This window comes from Amia ocellicauda, chromosome 2 (genome assembly GCF_036373705.1).
Source record: "Amia ocellicauda isolate fAmiCal2 chromosome 2, fAmiCal2.hap1, whole genome shotgun sequence".
Taxonomy (NCBI): domain Eukaryota; kingdom Metazoa; phylum Chordata; class Actinopteri; order Amiiformes; family Amiidae; genus Amia; species Amia ocellicauda.
The window spans coordinates 11,000,545-11,024,790 of NC_089851.1; the positions used below are offsets into that span (position 1 = coordinate 11,000,545).

Sequence of the window (24,246 nt, forward strand, 5' to 3'; positions counted from 1 at the left end):
GAAACCGTCTCCAGGGGAAAGTTGCTAAACAAACCCAGCAGCCATTGAAACAGCAGATGCGCTCGGACAGCAATAACGTCACACTTGAACCTCATTAACTAATTGTTTGTTTTTTTGTTTGTAACTAAACATGTCCGCTATGTATCCTGCCGAAAGCATTTATAACCTTATTCCCAAAGAAGAGGTTACAGTCCAGAAACCACCGAGGTAGGTTTAATCACGATACCCTTGCTGTAGCAATACTGTAACAGTGTCGTGTGGTAACAATGTGGGCTGTTTGCAGTATTGTTTGTAATTGATGAATGCCTCTACTAAAAATGATTTCATTTCACACGTCACTTGAATAGTTTCGTAAAGTCTGTGGTTCAGGTAGCTCTTATGAATGGAGCTATAATGTGGCTGAGAATTACAACAACACTTGTTGGAGGGGGGGGTCTTTTTTAAACAAGATCTATATCTAAAATATATGTAGACTATAAAAACAGGGTTAGTGTTAATACATAGCAGACGTGTGTGTATGTCAGAAACAGTGGTAGTTGTGTGTCTGTGAGATACACTGGTCTGTTACTGATGTTTTTGTTCGTTTGTTTTAATTGTGTTTCAAAAGTGTAACGGCGTCAGTCATATTTTATTGTACAAACGTCAGGGTTTTAGCTGTAGTTTGCTGTTCAAACAAACCTACGAAATGAACTGAATAAATAACCGTCCGCAGAGCCATATCAAGTCCATATCATTACTGCACCGAGTATAACTCCCTGCAACTAAAATGTGAAGTATTATTGATCCTCCTATAGAATTATCTGAATCTCGAAGCAAATTCGTATTAATGCATTACTTTTAGCGAATTAACACCATATTATCTCGTATTAACGCAATAATTATTGTGAAATAACGCAATATTATCTCGAATTAACGCAATCTTTTTTTTCTCTCTGTGGCACTAATAAGCGTCCTAATATTAATAAGCAGTCTAATACTAATCAAGATCTGGCAAGAGAACAAGGTGTATTCTCAGATGCAGACTAAAACATTTAACTTTCTAAAACCTTGTTAACTATGAATCACAGACATTTGAACACAGGGGATTGGGATCAAGGTGAATATGAGGGGGAATATGCAAGCTCGTTTATAATAGGTGCTTGAACGAGCTTTATTCGTTTTCATGAAGATCACCCCCTTTAATACATTCCTTGATGACTTGAGCCCCATTCATGCATAACATTATGCAGCCTTTTTCATGGCATTTTCTTGCCGGTAAGGTGTGTGTGAAAGGGTCTATGCCGGCATATTGACACCAGGAATTTTCCACTTCGGGATCTAATCTAAATGCTAGCAATTTTGTGGCAACATGATGGAGCAGGAATAAGAAAGCCAGCATATGACGTGTCACTGCCTTCATCTGCCTTCATCATTAACACATTCATCTACTTATGATATAGGCCAGATTCAAACCAGTGGTGTCAATGCCACATTACAAAAATATATAAACTGAAAAAACAATGAGCTTGTGTCGGTGTGTACTTGCTTGTTTTCTCAGATATACATCAAAGTTTAGGGAACAAGTTAAACAGGATACAAAAAAGAACAAGGCTGCAAACAGAACCATGGGGCCAGCAAAAGTAGAGGTACCTTCACCCGAAAAGTTTCTGCTGAAACATTCAAAGGAACCCCAGCTTCCTGAAAGTAAGCCACAGTTAAAGTGAACTATGTTTGATGTATGTAGAATTCACAGTACTTTTTGACAGTATTCATTAACATATGTATGCTTTTTAATATTTCAGCTGTTACTTTTTTATTTGACTTACAATCACTATGTTGAAAAAAATAATCCAATACATAATTTGTTTGAGAACTAATGGAATAATTTGATTTTAACAATTTTGTTATTAAAATATATATATATATATATATATATATATATATATATATATATATATATATTAATATTAATATTAATGGTTATATTGTATCCAAAGTTTTCATGAATACTGCTTTTGCATGTTGCACACAGAAAAATGTTGTGCAGTTGTGCAGACTAGATTTGTAGAATGGACTGGCTTTACTTAATGCGTTGTCTAAAGTTACCTTTGAACAATTAATTCAATAAGGATTAGTGTCTATTTACCATGTCAATATAAATACCAATTAAATTTCTGTTCTGAGATTTCTATAACTTTCTTGTGGAAACAAGGAGGTGATGTTCTTGATTTTACAGAGAAACCATTCACTCGTAAAGATGATGGAAGGAGAAAACCTCAAGTGCCTACAAAGACTGATTACCCAGTTATGGGCATTCAGACGAATACGAACTTTATAAACTCCAATGCAATTGAAAACATTATGGCAGTGCCGAAGAAGCCACAGCATGTCTACGTTGATACCAGAACAGGAAATAAGCAGCCTTTGGAAACTTCAGGACTTGTTCCAAAATATGTCAAGAAAAAGGTACATTCATCTGTTGATCAAACTTTAGATTGCATTACAGTCTAAGTGTATCATTAAATTTAGCAAAACGTATAATGCATTTCCCTTTAAAATAATTATTTGTCCAGCAGGTGGTGCTGTGTATGTATTTAGTCTTTTTTTTTTTTAAATGCACTGATCTGAGTGGATTATTTAAGAATTGACAGTCTGTCTTTCTTCACATACTAATATACTGTTACTGAACAAGAGTAAACTGAGATTCAAATGACTGTCAACAAAGCCACTCCCTTAACATCTTCATTCAAATTCATTCAGCGTAGGGGAAGTGACCCAATTAAGCCGACCAAAATCTAAGTTTTAGATCTTATAAATATGTGAATTTCTTCTCAATAAACTCAGTATTAAATCAAAGATTAATCTCTCATCTAAACACTTAATTAAATTAAATTAACTTTAATTGCAAAAGTGATAAGTCCAGAGTGGGTTTATAAGGTACATAAAATTATGACCACCTGCCTAATATTGTGTAGGTCCCCCTTTTGCTGTCAAAACAGCCCTGACCCGACGAGGCATGGACTCCACTAGACCTCTGAAGGTGTGCTGTGGTATCTGGCACCAAGACGTTAGCAGCAGATCCTTGAAGTCCTGTAAGTTGCGAGGTGGGGCCTCCATGGATTGGACTTGTTTGTCCAGCACATCCCACAGATGCTCGATTGGATTGAGATCTGGGGAATTTGGAGGCCAAGTCAACACCTTGAACTTGTGATTCATCAGACCAGGCCACCTTCTTCCATTGCTCCGTGGTCAATTTCTGATGCTCACATGCCCATTGTAGGCGATAGCTTTAAAATGGCCGATATGTCTGTCTGGCTTTTATTGCGTCTAACCAAGCATCCAATTAGTTCTGTTCTACTCGTGTAATTTTAAGAAAAAATGAATGACGCACACAAACTGCAATTCAGTCACCCTCCCTCCAGACCTGCTCTCGTTCTATAGGCCAATAAAAAATAGGAAGATATCAGCGCGGGACGGGAAGAGGCTCTAATAGACCTGCTGGGACCTGCTGAGAAGGTTTGGACTGAGCAAAGGAGGAGCAGGCATTGATGAAACTTGTGACGTCGGAAACTAATGTAGGCCACCAAAATGTATTCTGGACCAGGGATAGTGTGCGTTGGATACCGGGATGTCCAGAAGCAGATACAGAGTGTAACCATCTGAGAAGCTGGGGGCGCATGGAGGTAGGAAAAAAGGTCCGGGTTGATGGGATGGACAATCTGTTGTATTTGATCCATAATCTCCCATTGGATGGGAGCTACAGTACAAGCAGGCACCACTATGGGTTCTTTGGAAACAGGGTTGGAGGAGGCATCAAATTGATGAGACAGAGTGTTAGCCTTTGTGTTCTTAGACCTGGGACGATAAGTAATGGTGAAATGAATCTGGGTGAAGAATAAGGACCATCGTGCCTTTAAGGAGGGACGTCAAGGGTGAGACTACGTACCTGAAGTTTCGAATAAAGCATCTAAAAATTAGCAAAGCCAAGGAATCTTTGTAGTTATTTTATGTTTTGTTATTGTGGCCAATGAGTGAAGGCTTTAACCTTTCCTTGGTCCATATGAACTCCATCGGTGTCAATGATATATCCCAAGAAACTTATTTGCTTGCGATGGAATTCACATTTGTCCATCTTGACATATAGCCCATTCTCCAAAAGACAGCTGAGGACCTGACAAACCTGGAAAATATGCTCGGAGAGGGTCAGGGAGAAGATTAGGATATCATCAAGATAAACAATGACACAATGGTTTAAAAAGCTTTATAGGATCTTATTGACAAAGGCCTGGAATACCGAAATACAGAAAACCCAAAAGTCATAACAAGGTACTCATAATGGCCACTGTTAGTTATAAACACCATTTTCCACTCGTCACCCTCTTGAATATGGATAAGATTGCAAGCGCTATGAAGATCGAGTTTCGTAAAGAAGTGGGCTCCTCTGACCAGTTCCAAAACGGCCGGCACCAAAGGTAGAAGATAACGGTATTTGATGGTGATGTCATTCAGTCCTCTATAGTGTATACACGGTCAAAACCCCCATCTTTCTTGGGAACATAAAAAGAAGCTTGCTGCAGCAGGGGAGGTAGAGGGTCGAATAATTCCAATAGCCAGAGCTTCCTTAAATGTAATCCTCCATTGCCTGTTACTCCGGGATAGAAAGAGGATAGATTCTTCCCCAGGGAGGAGATGTTCCTGGAAGGAGATCAATAGCACAATCCCAGGGTCAATGAGGAGGTAGTTGTGAGGCTTTGGGTTTATTGAAGACAGCTGCTAGGTCTTGGTATTCTGAGGGAAACTTGGAAAGCGTGGATAGGAGAGGGCTCTCAATGTGAGTGCCTCTGCATGGGAGGGCTAGACAGTGAGAAAAACAGTGAGGTCCCCAGGAAAGTATTTCTCCTTCTCTCCATGAGATGGTGGGATCATGAAAGGAAAGCCAGGGAAGTCCCAAGGGAAGAGTGGAATTCCAAGGTGTTCTACTGTCACTCTGTGAATGAAGTTACTGGCAATCATGAGTCTAACAGAGCAGTTACATAAACACTCTTTGCACCCTACATAATCTTGGCTCTTATATGACTCTGTGAGTGTGGCAGAAGGTTTTGTGCTCACTGTAGGTTCCTGAGAGACACTGGGGCGAACAGGACAGGACTCTCAGAAGTGCAAGCTTGACCGCAGTATAGACAGAGATGATGAAATACTCACCTCTGTCTCTCATTGGAGGAAAGCCGGGTACGATTTATCTGCATGGGTTCTGAGGCTGTAGCTGGACTTGGAGAAAGATCTGAAGTGTGACATTTCTTTCTGGTCCACAGTAAGTTATTGAGACGCTCTGTAAATTGGATAATTTGTTCTAATCTAAGTGCCTTGTCACGACAAGCCAGTTCGGATTGCAACTCAGATATCAATCCCTGCCTGAAGACTGTGATTAGAGCCTGTTCATTTCACTAACTGATGGCGGCCAGTGTTCTCAACTTACGGGCATAATCATCAGCAGAAGAGAAGCCCTGACGGAGGGCAAGAAGCTGTTCCCCTGCAAACTTTCCCTCGGTAGGATTGTCGAAGACTTCATGAAAATGAGTTTGAAACGCCATCAGAGACCTGTTGACTTCTCCCTGCTGCGACCAGATGGCAGAAGCCCCTTGAAGGGCTTACCCAGTAAGGACAGTAATAAAAAAGTGATCTTCGCTCAATCATTGGGATGTGCTGCGGGCTTGTGAGCGAAGTAAAGAGAGCATTGTAAAAGAAAACCTCCACATGTGTCCGGTGAGCCATCAAATTTATCAGGAAAAGCTAAATAAACAGGTTGTGCTTTGGCTGTAGGTGTTACTACAGCAGCCGGAGGAGCAACAGATGGTGGGCTCACTGGTATCCTCTGTACAAGTGTAATCAGCTTTTCTGAGATCTTGTGCAGCATATAGTCATGTTTCCCAAGGAGGATACGCTGGGCGGACATAGCTGTTTGGATGAGTTTGGAGAGTCCATGTCTTTTGGCGAAGTCTTCTGTAAAGTTCTTTGTGGTCTAAATTATGAACCCAAAAGAGGCAGGTCAAACAGTCAAGGGTCAGGAGCCAGCAAAACAGTACAATGGAGGCAAGGCAGGAATCAAGGTTGTGAAACCAGGCAGAGAGTCATGGGATCGGGCAAACAACACAGTGTACATAATCCAAGGATTAAGGGTTGTAAAGAGGAAGGTAGGTCAGGAACACCATGAGATCAGCAGGAGAAGTAATGCTACTATGGAAAGAAAACAAGACTTTGCAAGGGGCAAGGGAGAACAAAGGGGTTTATATAATGAGCTACTGAGAGGGGACTAACTGGGGATAGGTGTGCTGCTTAATTAGAGATCAATGATCAATTAAACTGGATTAAAAATGAGAAGATTAGCCGGGGGATAACAGACAGGTGAGGTAATTGCTTAATGACACAGGAAGGATAATTCAATAATTGAGTGATTGAAGAGGGAGAGAACATGACAAAACTGGGGCAAGGGTGACATCTGGAGAGAACTTGGGGAAGTTCACGTGGAAGACAACAATAGCAATTACAATTTTGCATTAACATGTTGGTAGCTGAAAGATCCACTAAAGGACACACTAACCTTTTTTTTGTAATTGTTATTATTGTTCTTCTTTTAAAATAGTAGAGATATCTTTGAGAAAAAAAATATAAACATTGATGTTTTATTGTAGTTTGTCATATACTTGTTTACAGACACACGTTGCTGTTTCATATTAATTACTTCAAGGTTGTATCTGTTGCTTCGTTACCCCTGTAGGACTATGGTCAAACCCCGGAATACCTGCTGCAGCGCAACAAGGAGGTGAAGAGAGCTCAGCAGGAGTACGACGACTATGTGAAGGAACGACTCCGACAGGGAGCGATGCAACAGCTCTCTGAGGAGCAGAGGCAAACACTTCTTGAAGTAAGAAAATAACCATAATCCATAATTACAATCATATAAACCTTGACATGCCTAGAGCACTTGTCTTTTTCATTTTAAGTTTAAAATTGTCATAGCAAAATGTTTCCCGTGTCTCACCAACACACACATTTGCAAGATGTGTTAATACCTATGTACCTTTATTGATAGATTTTGTTAATAATTAATATCATCATCAGTATTTTTTAAATCTAGCTTATTTCTTCATCTTACAATGTTTACAAGCAATATGCAGTGCAGTACTATGCAGATGTAGGGATACAAAGAGTAACAGTAGAGTAAGTACAAAACAAAACTCAGTGTCTTTAAATAAGAATGGAGCAACAGCCATGTAGGGCAGTACAGCAGTCAGACAGGGAAATGTGTAGGCTCTTCAAATGCAGTCAGAACAGCTTTTAATTGTTAGGTTTATTCGAGCTCTAGTCAAAAGTCTGTAGACCATAGTCACAATACAACACTTACAACTAATTTCACACAGGCACTGATTAGGCATTCATATATACACTTTCCACACAATACAAGCCATTCTGTTGCGGTAGAAATGAAGGAATTAAACTAGATTATGTCACCACACAAACCATTACTTAATACAAATAGTTAGAGATACACACATGCATACATACATATGCACACAAATGAATAAATATGTATACATGTCATGGTGCTGTTAGATTTAATTTTGCCTTGTAATAATTGTGTTCAGTGTAAAGTTGTAACAAGATGTATTTTAGTAACAAGATGTGCCAACCTTGTTCTGCTGACCTGTGCTTATTTCTTATAGGGTTTGCTATAAAAATAATAATTGATGTATGTTTTATGAATGGATTGCAGGGTCTGAAGAAGAACTGGGGAGAGCTCCATCACCAGTACCAGGGCCTGTCTGTGGTCACTGACACAACACCTAAGAAAAACCGCAAGGAGAGGCTGGAGTCAGAGATGAAACAGCTGGAGAGGGACATCGACCACATTGAGAGACACAAAATCATTTATATCGCAAATAACTAAAACAGAAGGACTTATTGCACATAACAAGTGTCCTTCATTGAAAAAAATAAAGTAGCGGTTTCAAATTGCAAATATTATTGACTAGTTCCAAGCAGCACCATCTTCTGTTTTATGTTTTTAATTCATCCCATTTATTGTGTATGCATTCCTACAAGGCAAGATCATTTCGGTGGGCAATGAAAATGAAATTCAAAATGTCTGTGGACATTTAATACACATTATTGCTCTTTGGCCTCTTTCAAATAATCAGTTGTGCATGGATTAGTGTTGAACAGTTTGGCCCTTTATGTATCTAAGCAATTTAAATGATCCAATGAATAAAAACATCACATAAAAAGAGATTAAAATAAATATTACCATGATGTTTTATTAAACAAACAAAACAAAAATAATTGAAAACTATAGCTCCGTTAATAATGAGCAGAGCAAACAGTATGTGTGTTTGTAACATAAATAATCCTCTTATGTTCATGAGTTTGGTGTTCATGAATCTGAAATAAGGTTGTGCAATTGTAGCCGTAAGTAGTGATGTATAAAGTGTTAATCCTAACCTCTCACTCTTTTAAAATAGTTCTAGTGGTACAATAAAATAACACATAATACGATTCAGTTACAAGCAATTCAGTAAAATGAATACATCTAAAATATGTCTGTCAGAAAGTTTCATTTACTGCTCAGACATTTGTATGATTGATTTGTGTGACACAAACCTATTCTGTGCTAGTGATAGCCCAGGTTTTGAACAAAGAGATATTCAAATAGATAAAAGTTATGACAAAGACAGAGCACAGAAGGTCAGATAAAAAGGGTTTGTGCAGTTTGGGTTTCAACAGAGGACATCATTGTCCAAGGTCTGTAGATGAATTTAATAATGCATGCACTTAAGCCATAAGTTTAGCCATGTGCTTTGGAAATGTTTTAAATTGCATAGATAATTGAAGTGTTTTTCATTGGTAAATCAGATTGATGCTGCATTGGATTTGTTGCAGATTTAAAGAGGTCTTCTATAAGGCAATACTGTGAAACTGTAGCTTTTTTAACTGTAGTTAAAAGCCGAACACCTCTAAAACCTCACGTTCTGTGGTTACAAGGAAATACATTTGGTTGTGTGATTACAAATGCAACAGCAACAACAACCACTTGCCTCCTGCAGCAACTTCTCGGCGCTGCGCTGGGCCGCGGCGATCCTGCACAGAGTGACGTCACGCAGCAACAGTGGAGGTCTGTGCAGAACTGCTGTTGCTAAGAGACTGCTAAACAGCCGCCCCGCCGGCCCTGCCGACACGGAGAGCAGCACAGCCTGGCTGGACATGAGCCTTCAGCCCACAGCATGTATAACCATCTTCCCAAAGAAAAGGTTACCATCCTCCTCCCTTCCATTCAAAGGAGGAGTGCTCGGGTGCGGACATAGAGTGAAATAAGGCCAGGAACAACCGACACATCCTAGCAGGTTTTCCTTGGATGGCGCTATATTGAACCTCTTGTACAGCGCAATAGAGATTTGGTGACCCTGCTCCTGGTTGTGCTCGTTGAACAGGAGGTCCCTGTTCCTAGATTAAGCTGAGAAAATCCAATATATATTCCTGTAGTCTCCCCTTTATGATATCTAGTACAGTAGAGCTCTGTGGCCCACTCCTAGCTGTCCTGGTTGAACAGGTGGCCTTGCTCCTGTATATCCAGCTGTACACACAAGCGCTGATCTCTTGTGATCTATTGTGTGCATTGTGCAGCACAGTAGAGCTGCGTTGGGCCTGCTCCTAGCTGTGCTGGTCAAGCAGGGGGCCCTGCTCCTGTGTTCAGTTGCAGGCAGCATTGGTTGGTCTCGTGACCCATTAGCCATCACAGTAGAGCTGTGCTAGACCCGCTCCTAGCCGTACTGGTTGAGCAGGGGAAGCCAGCTTTTGTGTTAGGCCAGGGGTTTTCAATCCGGTCCTGGAGTACCCCCTGCCCTGCTGGTTTTTGTTCCAACTGAGGTCTTAATTGCTTATTTGCACCCTTAATTGACCTAACAAAGCAATATACCATTCAATTACGTAATTAAGACCTAGCAGGGCAGGGGGTACTCCAGGACCCGTTTGAAAACCCCTGTGTTAGGCTGAGAGCACAAGACTTGGCCTCTTGCTGCCTCACTTTGTGTACTTATTTGTAAGTAGAACTTGATAGCCCACTCCTGATTGTACTAGTTGAGCAATAAGAGTCTCCTGCTCCTGTATTTGGCTGATGACGCGAGGTTTGGTCTTGGTGTCTCACTTATGTGCATGTTGTCAGTTCAGCTGAGCTCTGATAACTCCGCTCCCAGCTGTGATGGTTGAACGGGAGGTTTCCACACCTGTGATGTGCAGAGAGTACAAGAATTTACTTCTTGACCTACCTTCCATTCATTGTTGACGACATACGATATTGCCAGTAGAACGGGACTACGGTCCCTTGCTCCTGGGGAACCCGGATGCAGCCCTACGGGGCCCCTGTGGCCTTCTAGCCAGAGCTGGTTCAGTTGAGTCTCCCCTCTAGCAGGCGTGGCCTCGGGGACATTTCTAAGTATTTCTGTGTGAAGAAAAATACTAATATAGTAGGGGTTATTTTCACCCTAAGTCCTCCTGTTTGGAAAAAGTGTCATGTTACTCTAGACTACACACAGCCCCCACCACTTCTACAGATTGATGACTCTCAGCAAATTCAGAAACCCTAAAGGGGCCCTGGGGACACCTCCTCAGACTGGACACAGGTCAGTATTTTCCCTGCCAGTCCAGCCATGAGGTCAGTAAAATTCAGCAACCCCTAAAGCAGGGCTGTTCAAGCCTGGTCCTGCAGAGCCCCTATCCAGCAGGTTTTAGAGGTCACCCTTGTATCACCAATTTATAAACACCTGGAAGCAGGTGGTGTGGTAAATTCAGTCCTTTTTCAGTCCCAATTATCTGAATCCCTGCAGCCTCCCTTGGTTGACTTGCTTAATTGATTAATAACTCACATGTGTTCCCAGTGTTTAGAAATTGGTGATGCAGGGTCACCTATAAAATTAAGTGGATGGGAGATCCCCAGGACCAGGGTTGGACACAAAATGCCCTGTATTACTACTACTACTATCTTCTGTTTTCATTTCTGTTTCATCATTTCGGTGGACAATAATAATAAAATTCTAAATGTCTGTGGAGTTTTTATACACACTCTTGCTCTTTTGCCTCTTTGAAATAATCAGGTGTGCGTGGATTCGTGTTGAACAATTTGTAGCAATTGAAATGAACTGATTAATAAACAAATCTTCTTGTTTATATTAAAGAGTGACATAAAAAGAGATTAAAATAAATATTACCATAAAGTCTTATTAAACAAACAAAACAAAAATAATTGGCAAACATAGTTCACTGTTGTGTTAATAATGAACAGAGTAAACAGTATTTGTGTTTTTAAAAAATAACATAATTAATCCTCTTATTGGTGCTCATTAATCTGAATTGTGCATATTTCAAGGTGGAATTCAAATTACTTAAGTCCAGACATTTAGCACAACAGAACTCATGGCTTTTAGAGGAACATCTTCTCCCAAGCCTTGATGCGATGGGATTTCTTACACTTCGCATGACATCAACAGCTGTAAATAAAGGACAAGCTGCCGGCTCAAGGACAAAGTCTTTCGGCATCTTGAAAATCAGTTCACTGGACTACAACGGATATGTTTACAAATATCAGGATGTGAACAATTTGCAAGACAAAGTATGGACATGTTACCCAAACCATTGTAGCCATAAGTAGTGATGTATCTCCCTTACTCTTTTAAAATAGTTTAATTAGTAAAACAATAATAAAACATTATGATTCACAGTCACAAGCAATTCAGTAAAATTTAGAAACCTAAGAGATTTGGTGACTGACTAGTATCTTAACATCTCCATGCTATACATCTAGAAGTTTTATTTACGGCTCAGACATTTGCATGGTTGATTTGGGTGACTCAAAAACAGACTCTATGCTAGTGATGGCCCAGTTTGTGAACAAAGAGATATTCAAAGAGATAAAAGGTATAAGACGCAGACAGAGCACGGAAGGTCAGCTGAATAAAAAGGGGTTGTGCAGTTTGGGTTTGAACAGAGGATGTCATTGTCCAAGGGTCCCACAGATGGAATAAATAACGCTTGCACTTAGAAGCCTTCAGTTTAGCCACGTGCTTTTGAAATCTTTTACATTGTATAGATCATTTAAGTGTGTTTCATTAGTAAATCATATTGAGGCTGCACTTCATTTGCTGCAGATTTAAAAAGGAGGTCTTCTATAAGGCAATACTGTGAAAACTGTAGTAAAAGCCGAACATCTCTAAAACCTCACAGGCAATCAACTGGGTTTTGCGATTACAAATGGGATCTTTTGTCTTTATTAAAATGACACCACTGGTACAGAACGACAGAGAAAAGCATGTGACAATGCAGTAATTAAAGAGCTTAAGTGTTAGATTCAGGAATGCAAATTTTTAAAAGATGAATGTGATTTTCTGTGTACATAATCTTACAATTACTCATGCTTTGTATATTTAAAGTGTGAGAAAATGTGGGAATAGTCAAATTAATTGAACTGAATCATGATTTATTGTCTGGACTGCAAGAACTGAACTTAAGCTGCACAAAACATAAAATCAGATGTCTGTGCGTAATCTTAAAAGATTACAAAAGTTAAAAGTTAAGTCTTTAAAAAAATTAAATATCAGTGTGTCCAATGACTTAAGCATGCCAACTAGAATACACACAGCTGGACAAGATAAGCGTCAAGATCCCTTTTGAAAACTATGCAATCATCAAAAATGCACCCCTTAAATCTTGTGTATCCTCAACTCACGCATGTCATAAAGCATTAGGATTTTAAATAATAAGAATAATCAAGGCTCTCCTGTGTGCAGACATGTGATGTGTGTGGCAGTGTGGGCGGAGCTGCTCTCTCCCTCCTCCTGCCGCCGCTGCTGCTTCACTTTCCTCCTCACAAGCAGTAAGTGTCGGAGTTTGCGGGATACCTGACAGGGCGTTGAAAAGCAACATGGCAGACAGCGATGCGGCGGCAACTCTGAAAAAAGACACAGGCATTGTGGTAAAAAACCCAAAACTTTTCAGACTATAATTTACCGCTCAGAAGCAAATGAACATCAGATTTCACTTAACGTGTAACTGCAACACCGTTCCTAGTGAAGCATTTGCAAAGCGTGCATGCTATTTGATGTTAAATGCATTACATTTTAAAATGAAACTTTTGAGAAGGTTTCCAGACGACACATGCAACACCACCGCAGGACTGGACTGGCCGTATCGTAACTAATGTGTTACGCGTGGTTAACTGGGTGCAGCTGTCCTCTGCACAAAAACAACATGCATGTACGGGAGAGAGAGGGGAGAAGGAGGAAAGGCCTTTAAGTAGGCGCATAGGTGGGGGCTGACATTCACACGTTACAATAGCATGTTAGAAATACCTTTGCTCGTCTTGCAAGTCAAGAAGTGTCCTGGACTGTGATTGGTTGGACAGAACCACGTGTTCGCATGGCTGCGCGCGTTTGACTGGGGCAGCAGGGTGGGCCATTAATTGAGGCTGTTTTTAATGAGGGAGGATAATATTAAAGACGTGCCAAGCTCGAAAGCACCACAAATGCAGGTATATGCAGATTTCAGAAAGATGACCAGTTTCCAAAAAGAAAAAAACAACAACGAATTAAGTAAATCGGTAGCCTATTACCTATTTAATTATACACAAGTTATGAGTTCACGATGACGTAACAATGCAATGCTTTATTGCTTGAGGATATAGTTTCTGAACTAAAGAATGTGAAAACGTACACAAATAATAGTATTTTAATAGAGTAATTTTATTGTTTTTACTTTTTTTTATTATTGTTACGTGGTTAGAACAGATTATAAGACTTTGATTTACAAAATAAATTGCAGTACGACCAGGCCTGCAGTTGAACAATGTCACATAATGACGGCTTTTATTTGTTATATATTATGCAACTTTAATTGTGCTTGCTATACAGTTTCATGATGGTACACGTTTCTTTTATGCCATAACACCATTCTTCCACACTTTAATAGCATCGGAGTAGCGCAGAGTTGGTGAAACAAAGTTATCAGGTGATTCACTTAGTTTCATATTCTTCATTGAACTGTACTTATTCATCAGTTATATATTTTCAGAGTTTCTTGAACACTGATTCAACCCAGAGCAATCTCAAGACCCCAGTGGACTGAACTGAATTGAGACAGAGGTGTGAAAACTTTGACCCGCCACACATTTCAGCGGACTGGGGGACCAAAGTTTACACCCCCCTTCTCTTAATTCTGTCATTCGAAAATAAATACAATACAAAATAAATGGAAAGCTGCAGTCCAGTCCTGGGGTTGGAATGCAATTAAAGAGTGACCGAAAGTTTTGATTTCATTATCTATGACCTAGTTTTTCTTAAGTATGATGTGACTTGAACACAGTCAGTGTTTGCTGGTGGGAGTATATGGTAGGTATTATGTTCTTTTTGTCTCTTTAGCTGTTTTTTTTAAATTAAAGAAACAAAACAAAACATAAAAGAAAAAAGTAAGAAAAGGAGTAAAGTGGCAACTTTCGAACATTAAAATAACCCCAACTTTTATTTCCCTTCAGATAAAAGATGACTGGTCAGGCTACAGTTTGGACCTGTTTGCATATCCAGAGCATTACTTTGAAGATTTAAAAAGTGTTTACATACCACATGGAGTCATCATGGACAGGTTATTACTTTTTATTTTGATTTCACTGTGTATCAGATCTGTACATTATATAATATTTGTATTTTTTCTTTAGCATGCCCGAATCTGATGAGCAGAGCTGTGGGTGGCACTGTGTGTATGTGTGTAACACAGCATAAATTACTTTGGGAAACCAAATGCATTCATATTTCTGGCCTAAGCAGTGCAGGGGTAATGTTTCTGTTTCTGTAAATGTTTTGACATATAAAAAAGATAATCATATTGCTAATATTTATCTTCTATTATAATACAAAATTACGGCATCTTATGAAAATTAAAAACACTTGCAAAACCTTTATTTATTTATTATTAAAAGCATGTTTTGATGTTGCAGCCCTGCTCGTCTTTGGAGTAGTCCATGATATGTGCTGCTCTTTTGCTTGACTGTGTGTTGGAGCTTTAGTGTTTGTGGATTAATACATTTGTGAGTAGATCATGAAGTTTTAAAATGGCATTTAACACATCAAAGATTACTCCTAACCCTCATTAGTGTTATTTGGCCGTTTGTAGTACATGATGCAGTTTCTTGATTTATAAAACAACAGAGTGCAACTTCTCAAGTTTTTCTGTAATCTTATAAATAAATTAGTAAGGAAATAAAATATTTATCAAAGATTTGATCATTCCACCATCCCATGTTTCACATCAAATTGAGTTTTTGAGGATATGAAGATGAAAGAAAATCTTTATCCTGTTCCAACTGAACATGTCCCAAAAACAAGAAGGTTTATTTTCAAGGAATAATGATCAAATTAACCCACTTGGGATTGGGATTTATCACATTTGCCGAAAAGTATGGTCTTAATGTCAGTGGTAGTGGGAGTAATTAACTTATTGGCTATTTCCTAGCTTGTGATGTATATTAAACTCACAGGCACCAGACCATCTGGAATATTCCTTCTCACAAGATAGAGAGAAAAGGGGCTTTTGTTTAAAAGCACTGTAGTGGATGAATGCAAACTCTGAAACACAAAAACTGTTTTTCCTTTCCTTTATTTACATGTCCCAGTTATACCCATTAAACATCAGGTTCTGTAGCATTCTGCCCAGTTACCACAGTAACATTACAGCGTATTAAAGCTGCTTAGCATTGCTTGCTTCTGATTCTTTTAAAGAGTTGGGAAGCTAAAAGCTGTTCTGTTGAGTTATAGTCCAAATATGCACTGCATGCCAAGACTCAAAGGATTAACAAGGTGGATTTTTAAAATCTCCCATATAAAGTACAAAGACGTAGGTGCAGCTCGATCCAAATCCATTTCTATACTCCCTGTCTTTGCCATAGAGAAACATTCTCTGACTGTTCAATGTCTCTTAATGAAGTTCATGAAGCTGAGAAATAAACATTTTCCTCCTTGACTGAAATGGAATATGTATGTATGCCAAAAGTTAAAACCTCCACCTCCATTTGCACTTCATTGGCAGTTTCATCTGTTATTATTATTATTATTATTATTATTATTATTATTATTATTATTATTATTATTATTTATTCCTTAGCAGACACCCTTGTCCAGGGCTACTTACAAAATATAAGAGCAATACAAAGTGCAATAATACAGTGCAGTTTGAGGCATAATACATATAATAATATGTTGCTCAGGAAGAATCTGCAGGTGCGTGTCAGTGTGGTGATGTGCTGGGTGTAGGAGAGCGCAGGATTGAGGGTGACTCCTAGATTCTTAGCGGCAGAAGAGGGAGAGAGTGTTGTAGATTTCAAGGGGATTGAGATGGAGAGGTCAGCAGGAGGTGAGTGGGGGGGGAAGAGGAGATCAGATCAGGAGAGGTTGAGCTTGAGGTGGTGCGAGTGCATCCAGGCAGAGATAGCAGACAAACAGGAAGAGATGCGAGAGGGGATGAGAGGGTCAGATATGGGAAAAGACAGGAAGATCCGGGCATCATCAGGACCTCTTCCACTTCTGTTCAGTGGCGCAGACTGGACCGGGTTGAGCGGAGAACGGAAGAGATCCAAGGCTGAGGAGGGGAGGGACGGACAGCACGAGACGTGAGAGGACAGAAAGAATCAAGGGAGGAGGTGAGGGAGGAGAGGAGATTACGGCAGAAGGTGACAAATGGAGTGGGTGGGGTGGGGAGGGAGGGAGGGAGGGAAGGGAAAGAAAGGGAGAAAGAGATTAAGTGGTGGTCTGAGATGTCCAGGAGTGTCACGGAGAGCATGAAAGGGTAGCAGCCTCTAGAAAAGATGAGGTCTAGCTGGCAACCTGCCCTGTGAGTCGGGGGAGACAGGGAGAGAGAGAAGTTAAGAGAGTGGAAGAGGGGCAGAAATCCGGCAGAGTGGGAGGGGTTGGAGAGGTGGATGTTGAAGTCTCACAGGAGGATGGTAGATGAGGACAGTGAGGGGAGGGAGGAGAGAAGGAAGTCAGGTTCATCCAAGAAGGAGGCGAGCGGACCGGGAGGGTGGTAGAGAACTAGAAAGAAGAGGAGAGAGGGAGAGGTGAGTTCCACTGCATGGAACCTTTTACCTTTGCATTCCCTTAAGTGATGATTTTGGTTAGATGACTTGATATGAATGCTATTTGCTTTTTCAGGAAGTAGGGAATTTGAAAATTGTATCCTGGCAAACTTCCTTTTTGGAAAATATTTACTGATGCCATTTAAGGCCTGGCAAGATGGTACTTCAATAAATTATTAAACATGGGAAAATTTAAAAAGTTATAAATCCAATATGGAAGAGTTTTCACATGCAGGAGTTTAGAAGAGTCATTTTTATTGTCTCTGCAACATCAACTACACCCCCCCTCCCATGCACACTCGTACACACCGACAGGCATTCGATTTGCTGTGCATTTAAAATCAAACCACTGGATCAGGTGAACCACAGCATTGTCAGAAAAGGGAATTTAACACCTGTCTATTCTGGTAACAAACAGGTTTTCATCTAGTCACAAATAGTACAATTCATGGGATTGGTATTGATCAATGTCATTCAACAGGTAATATGATGAATCAGTTTTACTTCTACAGTATCTCACTGCAGTGGGCTTTTCATTGTTGAACAAATCCAGTTCAGAAGAAATTAATATTTTTTAATCTATTCACACACACTCACACATATGTTTTATACATATACACACATACCTATATATATAATTTGCCTCACCAATGGAGTAAGATGCGTCCATGTGATGTTTTCAATGTGATGTGCAGGACTGAGCGTCTGGCCAGGAACATCATGGATGACATTGGCGATCATGACATCGTGGTTCTCTGTGTGCTGAAGGGGGGGTACAAGTTCTGCGCTGACCTGGTGGAGTTCATCAAAGTCCTCAGCCGCAACTCCAACAAATCCCTTCTGATGAGAGTTGATTTCATCAGGCTGAAAAGCTATTGTGTAAGTACAGATCTAATCAGTTTATTATATCCGCTCTCAGGTAGCTTTAGCTAATGATATTGTTCATAACTTCTTCAGAAAGAAAAAAAAGATATCTGATAAAAAGGGATATGGATTTTTGAAGCATAAATGTACATTACCAGGATTTAAATATAATGGAGGAAACAAACAAATATATTCATGTAAACTAGGCCTTTATTCAGAGAGATTTAAGTATAAAGGTAAGTGGATGCAAAATATCTTTATTATATATATTGTCTATCTATCTGTCTGTCTATACAGTGAAGGAAAAAAGTATTTGATCCCCTGCTGATTTTGTATGTTTGCCCACTGACAAAGAAATGATCAGTTTATAATTATAGTATAATGTTAGATTTTAACAGTGAGAGACAGAATAACAACAAAAAAATCCAGAAAAACGTATTTCAAAAAAGTTATAAATTGATTTGCATGTTAATGAGGGAAATAAGTATTTGATCCCCTATCAATCAGCAAGATTTCTGGCTCCCAGGTGTCTTTTATACAGGTAACGAGCTGAGATTAGGGGCACTCTCTTAAAGGGAGTGCTCCTAATCTCAGCTCGTTACCTGTATAAAAGACACCTGTCCACAGAAGCAATCAATCAATCAGATTCCAAACTCTCCACCATGGCCAAGACCAAAGAGCTGTCCAAGGATGTCAGGGACAAGATTGTAGACCTACACAAGGCTGGAATGGGCTACAAGACCATCGCCAAGCAGCTTGGTGAGAAGGTGACAACAGTTGGTGCGATTATTCGCAAATGGAAGAAACACAAAATAACTGTCAGTCTCCCTCGGTCTGGGGCTCCATGCAAGATTTCACCTCGTGGAGTTTCAATGATCATGAGAACGGTGAGGAATCAGCCCAGAACTACACGGGAGGATCTTGTTAATGATCTCAAGGCAGCTGGGACCATAATCACCAAGAAAACAATTGGTAACACACTACGCCGTGAAGGACTGAAATCCTGCAGCGCCCGCAAGGTCCCCCTGCTCAAGAAAGCACATGTACAGGCCTGTCTGAAGTTTGCCAATGAACATCTGAATGATTCAGAGGAGAACTGGGTGAAAGTGTTGTGTTTTTCTGCTAAGGGGACAGGACAACTGCACCGCATCAAAGGGACGATGGACGGGGCCATGTACCGTCAAATCTTGGGTGAGAACCTCCTTCCCTCAGCCAGGGCATTGAAAATGGGTCGTGGATGGGTATGACAATGACCCAAAACACACAGCCAAGGCAACAAAGGAGTGGCTCAAGAAGAAGCACATTAAGGTCCTGGAGTGGCCTAGCCAGTCTCCAGACCTTAATCCCATAGAAAATCTGTGGAGGGAGTTGAAGGTTCGAGTTGCCAAACGTCAGCCTCGAAACCTTAATGACTTGGAGAGGATCTGCAAAGAGGAGTGGGACAGAATCCCTCCTGAGATGTGTGCAAACCTGGTGGCCAACTACAAGAAACGTCTGACCTCTGTGATTGCCAACAAGGGTTTTGCCACCAAGTACTAAGTCAAAGGGGTCAAATACTTATTTCCCTCATTAACATGCAAATCATTTTATAACTTTTTTGAAATGCGTTTTTCTGGATTTTTTTGTTGTTATTCTGTCTCTCACTGTTAAAATACACCTACCATTAAAATTATAGTCTGATCATTTCTTTGTCAGTGGGCAAACGTACAAAATCAGCAGGGGATCAAATACTTTTTTCCCACACTGTATTTCTGAAGGTTCTCTTACACGTCTTGACACACCAAGGCGCAGGGCAAAAAGAGGAAGTCTTTGTGCAGACGTCACCTTTTATACAAACAGGAAGCGGAAGGGTCCTGTTTGAGTGATGGGCACAAGGGCCAATGGCAGCTTTGATAGACAAATGTCTTCGATACGTTCCAGCGATGCGCGCTGAAAACCCCTCCCCCTTGGGCAGTGCTTCTAACTTGAAAGATAAAAACAGGAGACTAATTTCATTCCAGGTTTCAAATTAAAGCAGCATTTGGCTAAAACAAGATTTGTAAGTGATTGATGTAGCTTGAAAATCCATGTAATTACAGCTGGGCCCGCAACAAAAGTGCCCTGAATCACCAACGTGTGTTTGTGCCATAAAGTATGATGGTACTTTTGCTTAATTGTAAGTCAAGTTGGCTAAAATCAATGTAAAACTAAATCAGTGAAGGAGACAAGAAACTAAACTGAACACATTTACCCAGCAATGTTTTGCAGTTATTACTTTGTTCTGTGAGTAGCTTTCTCCAGTCTATTTCCAAAATGCTGTTCTGTACACACACAGGCCCTGCAGCGCACAGAGATCTTTGTGTGTGAGTTTCACCTGTTACCAGTCATGCAGAAGAACCTATTAAACAGCTCTCAGCCCAGAACAAAGAGGACTTAGATGCTGCGTTCCAGCTGGAGGGAAAGGCTAATGTTCCCTTTCATTTAAGGAACTTCTAAAAAGGATTGCAGGTCTTTTATTCCTCTTTTTTCCAAGCAGCCTGTTTTAAAAAGCTTTTTGTTCCTTTATATTTGGAAGAACAAAAGTACGCAAAGTTGCTTTACAATCTGCTTGTTTGTCCTAAACAGCAAAGATTTCCAAAATGTACTAATTCGTCATTAGCTGCTCAAAGTGTTAAAGGTTTACATTTAGCCCTGGTTGAACATGTAGGTGGTGTTTTTATGATGTGAATAAGGATGTAAAAGACCTGAGAACAAGCTGATTAAGGATTGACACACATACTAGTTGAAAAAAGCAATGACGTCCTTTCCAAAAAATGTTTGATAAAATCACCGCCTGATTGCATTACTAATGGGTGTAACGAAGTGTACTGGAAGTGGAGTTAACCCCGTGGTGAATCAAGAGTGTCTTACGTAAGGAATGCAGCACAATGAATTATTCAGTATTTATCTTTCAAGTCCTTTTCGAGAGCAAGGCAGTTATGTCACAGCTTTTAAAAAATATCTGTGGGAAAGTGTCAATCTGCAGGTAGGTTTGCTGAACTGTGTTTTAAGCGTCACACAGTCCTTCCTCAGCAACATGAATCAGCGCTGAGGTTTAGTTTGCCGTCAGCATGTGTCTTCTCGACGCGTTTCGTTTCAATCCCAGCTCTGACAGTGAAGGTGGCAATCTGTGCATTTGCATTTATAACCTTGAATAAGAACAGTCACAAAGCATTTCGTATCAGATGTGTCCTGCATAGGTCATCTTGGTGCAGCATAAAATAGGGCTTAAATAAACCTCTACTCCAATGTAAGTTCACTGTTTAAAGTGTTGTATTATAATGCATTGAAAATGGGCCTGTCTAATACATACCTCTCGGAGCAGCACCCTAGACTTTAATTGTCTTACTTTGTTTGTGTCTATAAACTGATTTGTTGTTGTTTTAATTCTGGAATTATATACTAATTGTATTTAATCATAAAGCATACTTAATTAATCTTGATCCAGCTATTCTACATGAAGATAAATTACAAATTACATTTTCTGTAATGTTTAAAGAAAATTATTCTATTTAGTTATTTAAATTGTTTAAATCCACATATTGTAACATTTTTTTGTGCTGGGGGCTTGCACTCCATAATACAGTCCTGTGTCTTTTTAAAATATTATGTTACAGTATGTATACACTCTCTCTGTGTGTATGTCTGTATGTATAAAAGAAAGAAAACAAATATATGGACCCTTAAGTGGTAATAAAGAACACATTGTAGAGTCTATAACGCTTTTTTTCCCTCTCTATCCAATACTTGTAGGTTCAAACTGTGGTTGAAACAGTATTTACAATGGTTATTTTAAAGCAACTGGATTTGCATGTAAAATTATCTGTCATCATTTATAACAGTACAGTATGGATAGTGTTATCTTTCTCCTCAGCCACTTAAACAAACAAGCCATGTTAAACAAATATCACAGACCACTGTGCCTGATACTTTCCTGATATTTGCAGCCCAAATCTAATTAAATCCATATTAATGTAATGAAAGGGATCATATTCAGAAGTCCCAGGTGTTGATATTATAGGATTATTTTGATAATTTGTCTCATGTATTCTGTGGACCTTTCATTGGTGGTCTCTTGACATTGTACTGAAAAGGGGATAAAATGCTTGAATGGGTTCCAGACTCAGCTAATATATATTTAAACTTTCATTAGACTTATTGCTTAAATATCTTGTGAAATGGTTTTAAAGAGCATTCAGGGAGGTGCACTCGAAAACTAGCAAAAGGAAAGGGCAGAGAGGCCTGGATTACCATGAGGAGATCAGTACAGAACTGAGCTGCCAACGATATCATAATAAAATAAACGTACCAATAGGACACATGAGTTATTGATACGATGTTAAAAAGTACCCTCCATGGAAGTGAATAGAATTCCAATTGGAGACCCTTCTACCCATTCATCGGTGCTGAGCAAAAGCAAGCAATTACTGTGATGTGTGCAATAAAACAGAGGCGTTGCTTTCCCTGAGGTATGGAGCAATTAATTCTGAATGAAGAACAAATGTTTTAACAGACTCATCAGAGGCTTTAAACCTTGTATTTAACACACTTCAGGCGAGGGTAAAGCCACACACACTGCATAGGTATATGGCTGCATCTCTGAGGTTTTGCAAGATCTGTATTGATTCTAATTCCCCGTAGGGAGGGATGTGATTTAATATGCTGTGTTACATGCCAGATTGCTTTTCTCTTCATTGTAAGGCCGATAATGAGATTGTATTCTTTCAAAAGCGAGTTAAACAAGGCAACCATTAAAATGAGATGGCATCTGTTTTGTACAATGCGGAGGAATGCATGATGCTGTTTTCTTGATCATAAATTCCCCTGACATTTGCGAAATAGATGATTAGCAATCTTATTTTAACTTGAGATACCACTCATTTACACATGATCTACAACAGGAGATACACAAACAGTAGTGACTTAATAGACGTCTGTAGTGATTTAGGCCCACTTTTGGTCAAATCTTTGACTCAACGTCACTTGTCGATTTCAAGCTGCAGTAATCCTGTGTCCGTTCTTACATTTCTGACAGATATATAAAGTCAGTATAACAATGGCTGTTAAAAGACTGTGACTGACATGTGAACTGCTAAAACAGCGTGTGGTTTTCCAAGAGTTAATACAACAGTCACTATATTCGTTTCAACATCAATTGTATTTCTTGTGCTTCGAGGTGCTTGACACTCAAGTTCATGAACCTATTGATTTTCATTAGCTTTACACTAGCAAGTAGTCATTTAACGGGTCGGAGTTCATAACATGATTCCAATATATTGATTGTCTCTCCCTTAATTGTGACGTTCTGGGTTTTATAAATTAAACCTCAGCCTGCAATGATCAGATCCTAGTTGCTAGCTGGCGTAATGATCAAGTAATTGGTTTGTTTTTGACTGTCTCTACATTATTAATGTATAAGAACATAAGAAAGTTTACAAACGATGGGTCGAATGGCCTCCTCTCGTTTGTAAACTTTCTTATGTTCTTATACATTAATAATGTTCTCCCATATTTTAGTCTTCAGTGGACTGTTTCAGAGACATTTTCCCACGCTTTCTGAAGAACAAATGGAACAGAAAATTGACCAAAAGTGAACCTTCAAACCATTTTGTCACAAGACAGGGAGTACTGCAGAACGTGAACAGCATATCAGGGGACAAATGCAATTTTGTCATCTCAGAGTGTATTAGCGTGGTAACCTCGGTTGGAAGTTTCTCTGGTAAACATTCCTGATTAGTGCTTCTCAAGTGAGCCAACACCAAAACATTAACTTGGTGTGTTTTCTTTTTCATGGTTTCTTATGTGTTCATTGAAAAGTAAAGAGTTTCTAAAATGTGCAAAAGACTGCAGACTTTCTGTAATTAAATAAGCATAAGTTAAGCAAAAAACGACCGTAATAATAATTCGAAATTGTTCAGAGATTGAATTAAGTATTTGCTGCCTAGACATATGAAACCTAGTCTTAAAAATATTGGCAGTACTGGATTTTTCTGCAGTGCCGGCATCTGTGAAAGCAAACGAGCAAATCTGTCGGGAATAGTGCTGTACAGCTTTTCTACATTAGTGCAGTACCCTATCATGGTCAACAGGGGGCGGACGCTGTAAAGTCTGAACAGAGCGAGGAGGTGCAGACCTTGGTTAAGGCTCTGTAAATAAAATTTGCAGTTTCCTGTTGACTGACTCAGACTATTACAAATCGTCACAGAATCGGGAAACTTGTTTAA

General features: G+C 39.6%; 2 protein-coding genes and 1 long non-coding RNA gene across 5 annotated transcripts in view; 2 read left to right on the forward strand and 1 right to left on the reverse strand.

Moving 5' to 3' along the window:
- On the forward strand, positions 1-8,526 carry enkur (enkurin, TRPC channel interacting protein). 2 transcript variants are annotated; one of them, XM_066718200.1, is made up of 5 exons: positions 1-207; positions 1,538-1,683; positions 2,216-2,445; positions 6,755-6,901; positions 7,751-8,526. In XM_066718200.1, exons 1-5 carry the CDS (start codon positions 131-133, stop codon positions 7,922-7,924), a joined length of 774 nt encoding a protein of 257 aa, XP_066574297.1. In that variant the 5' UTR covers positions 1-130; the 3' UTR covers positions 7,925-8,526. The 2 variants fall into 2 exon arrangements, with proteins under 2 accessions (XP_066574297.1, XP_066574287.1); XM_066718190.1 differs by having other exon boundaries at positions 3-207; positions 2,192-2,445.
- Positions 7,313-13,292, reverse strand: LOC136764303 (uncharacterized). 2 transcript variants are annotated; one of them, XR_010821177.1, is made up of 3 exons: positions 13,137-13,292; positions 10,296-10,468; positions 7,313-7,820 (listed from the first exon to the last, which is right to left on the reverse strand). It is a non-coding gene; the product is annotated as an uncharacterized LOC136764303 (long non-coding RNA). The 2 variants fall into 2 exon arrangements; XR_010821176.1 differs by lacking the exon at positions 13,137-13,292 and having other exon boundaries at positions 10,296-10,733.
- Positions 12,860-24,246, forward strand: part of prtfdc1a (phosphoribosyl transferase domain containing 1a) — a 25,459-nt gene continuing 14,072 nt past the window's right edge. The window contains exons 1-3 of the mRNA XM_066718214.1: positions 12,860-12,994; positions 14,549-14,655; positions 17,836-18,019. Of these exons, the coding sequence (XP_066574311.1) occupies positions 12,944-12,994; positions 14,549-14,655; positions 17,836-18,019 (342 nt within the window). The 5' untranslated portion in view covers positions 12,860-12,943. The remainder of the gene's footprint in view (positions 12,995-14,548; positions 14,656-17,835; positions 18,020-24,246) is intronic.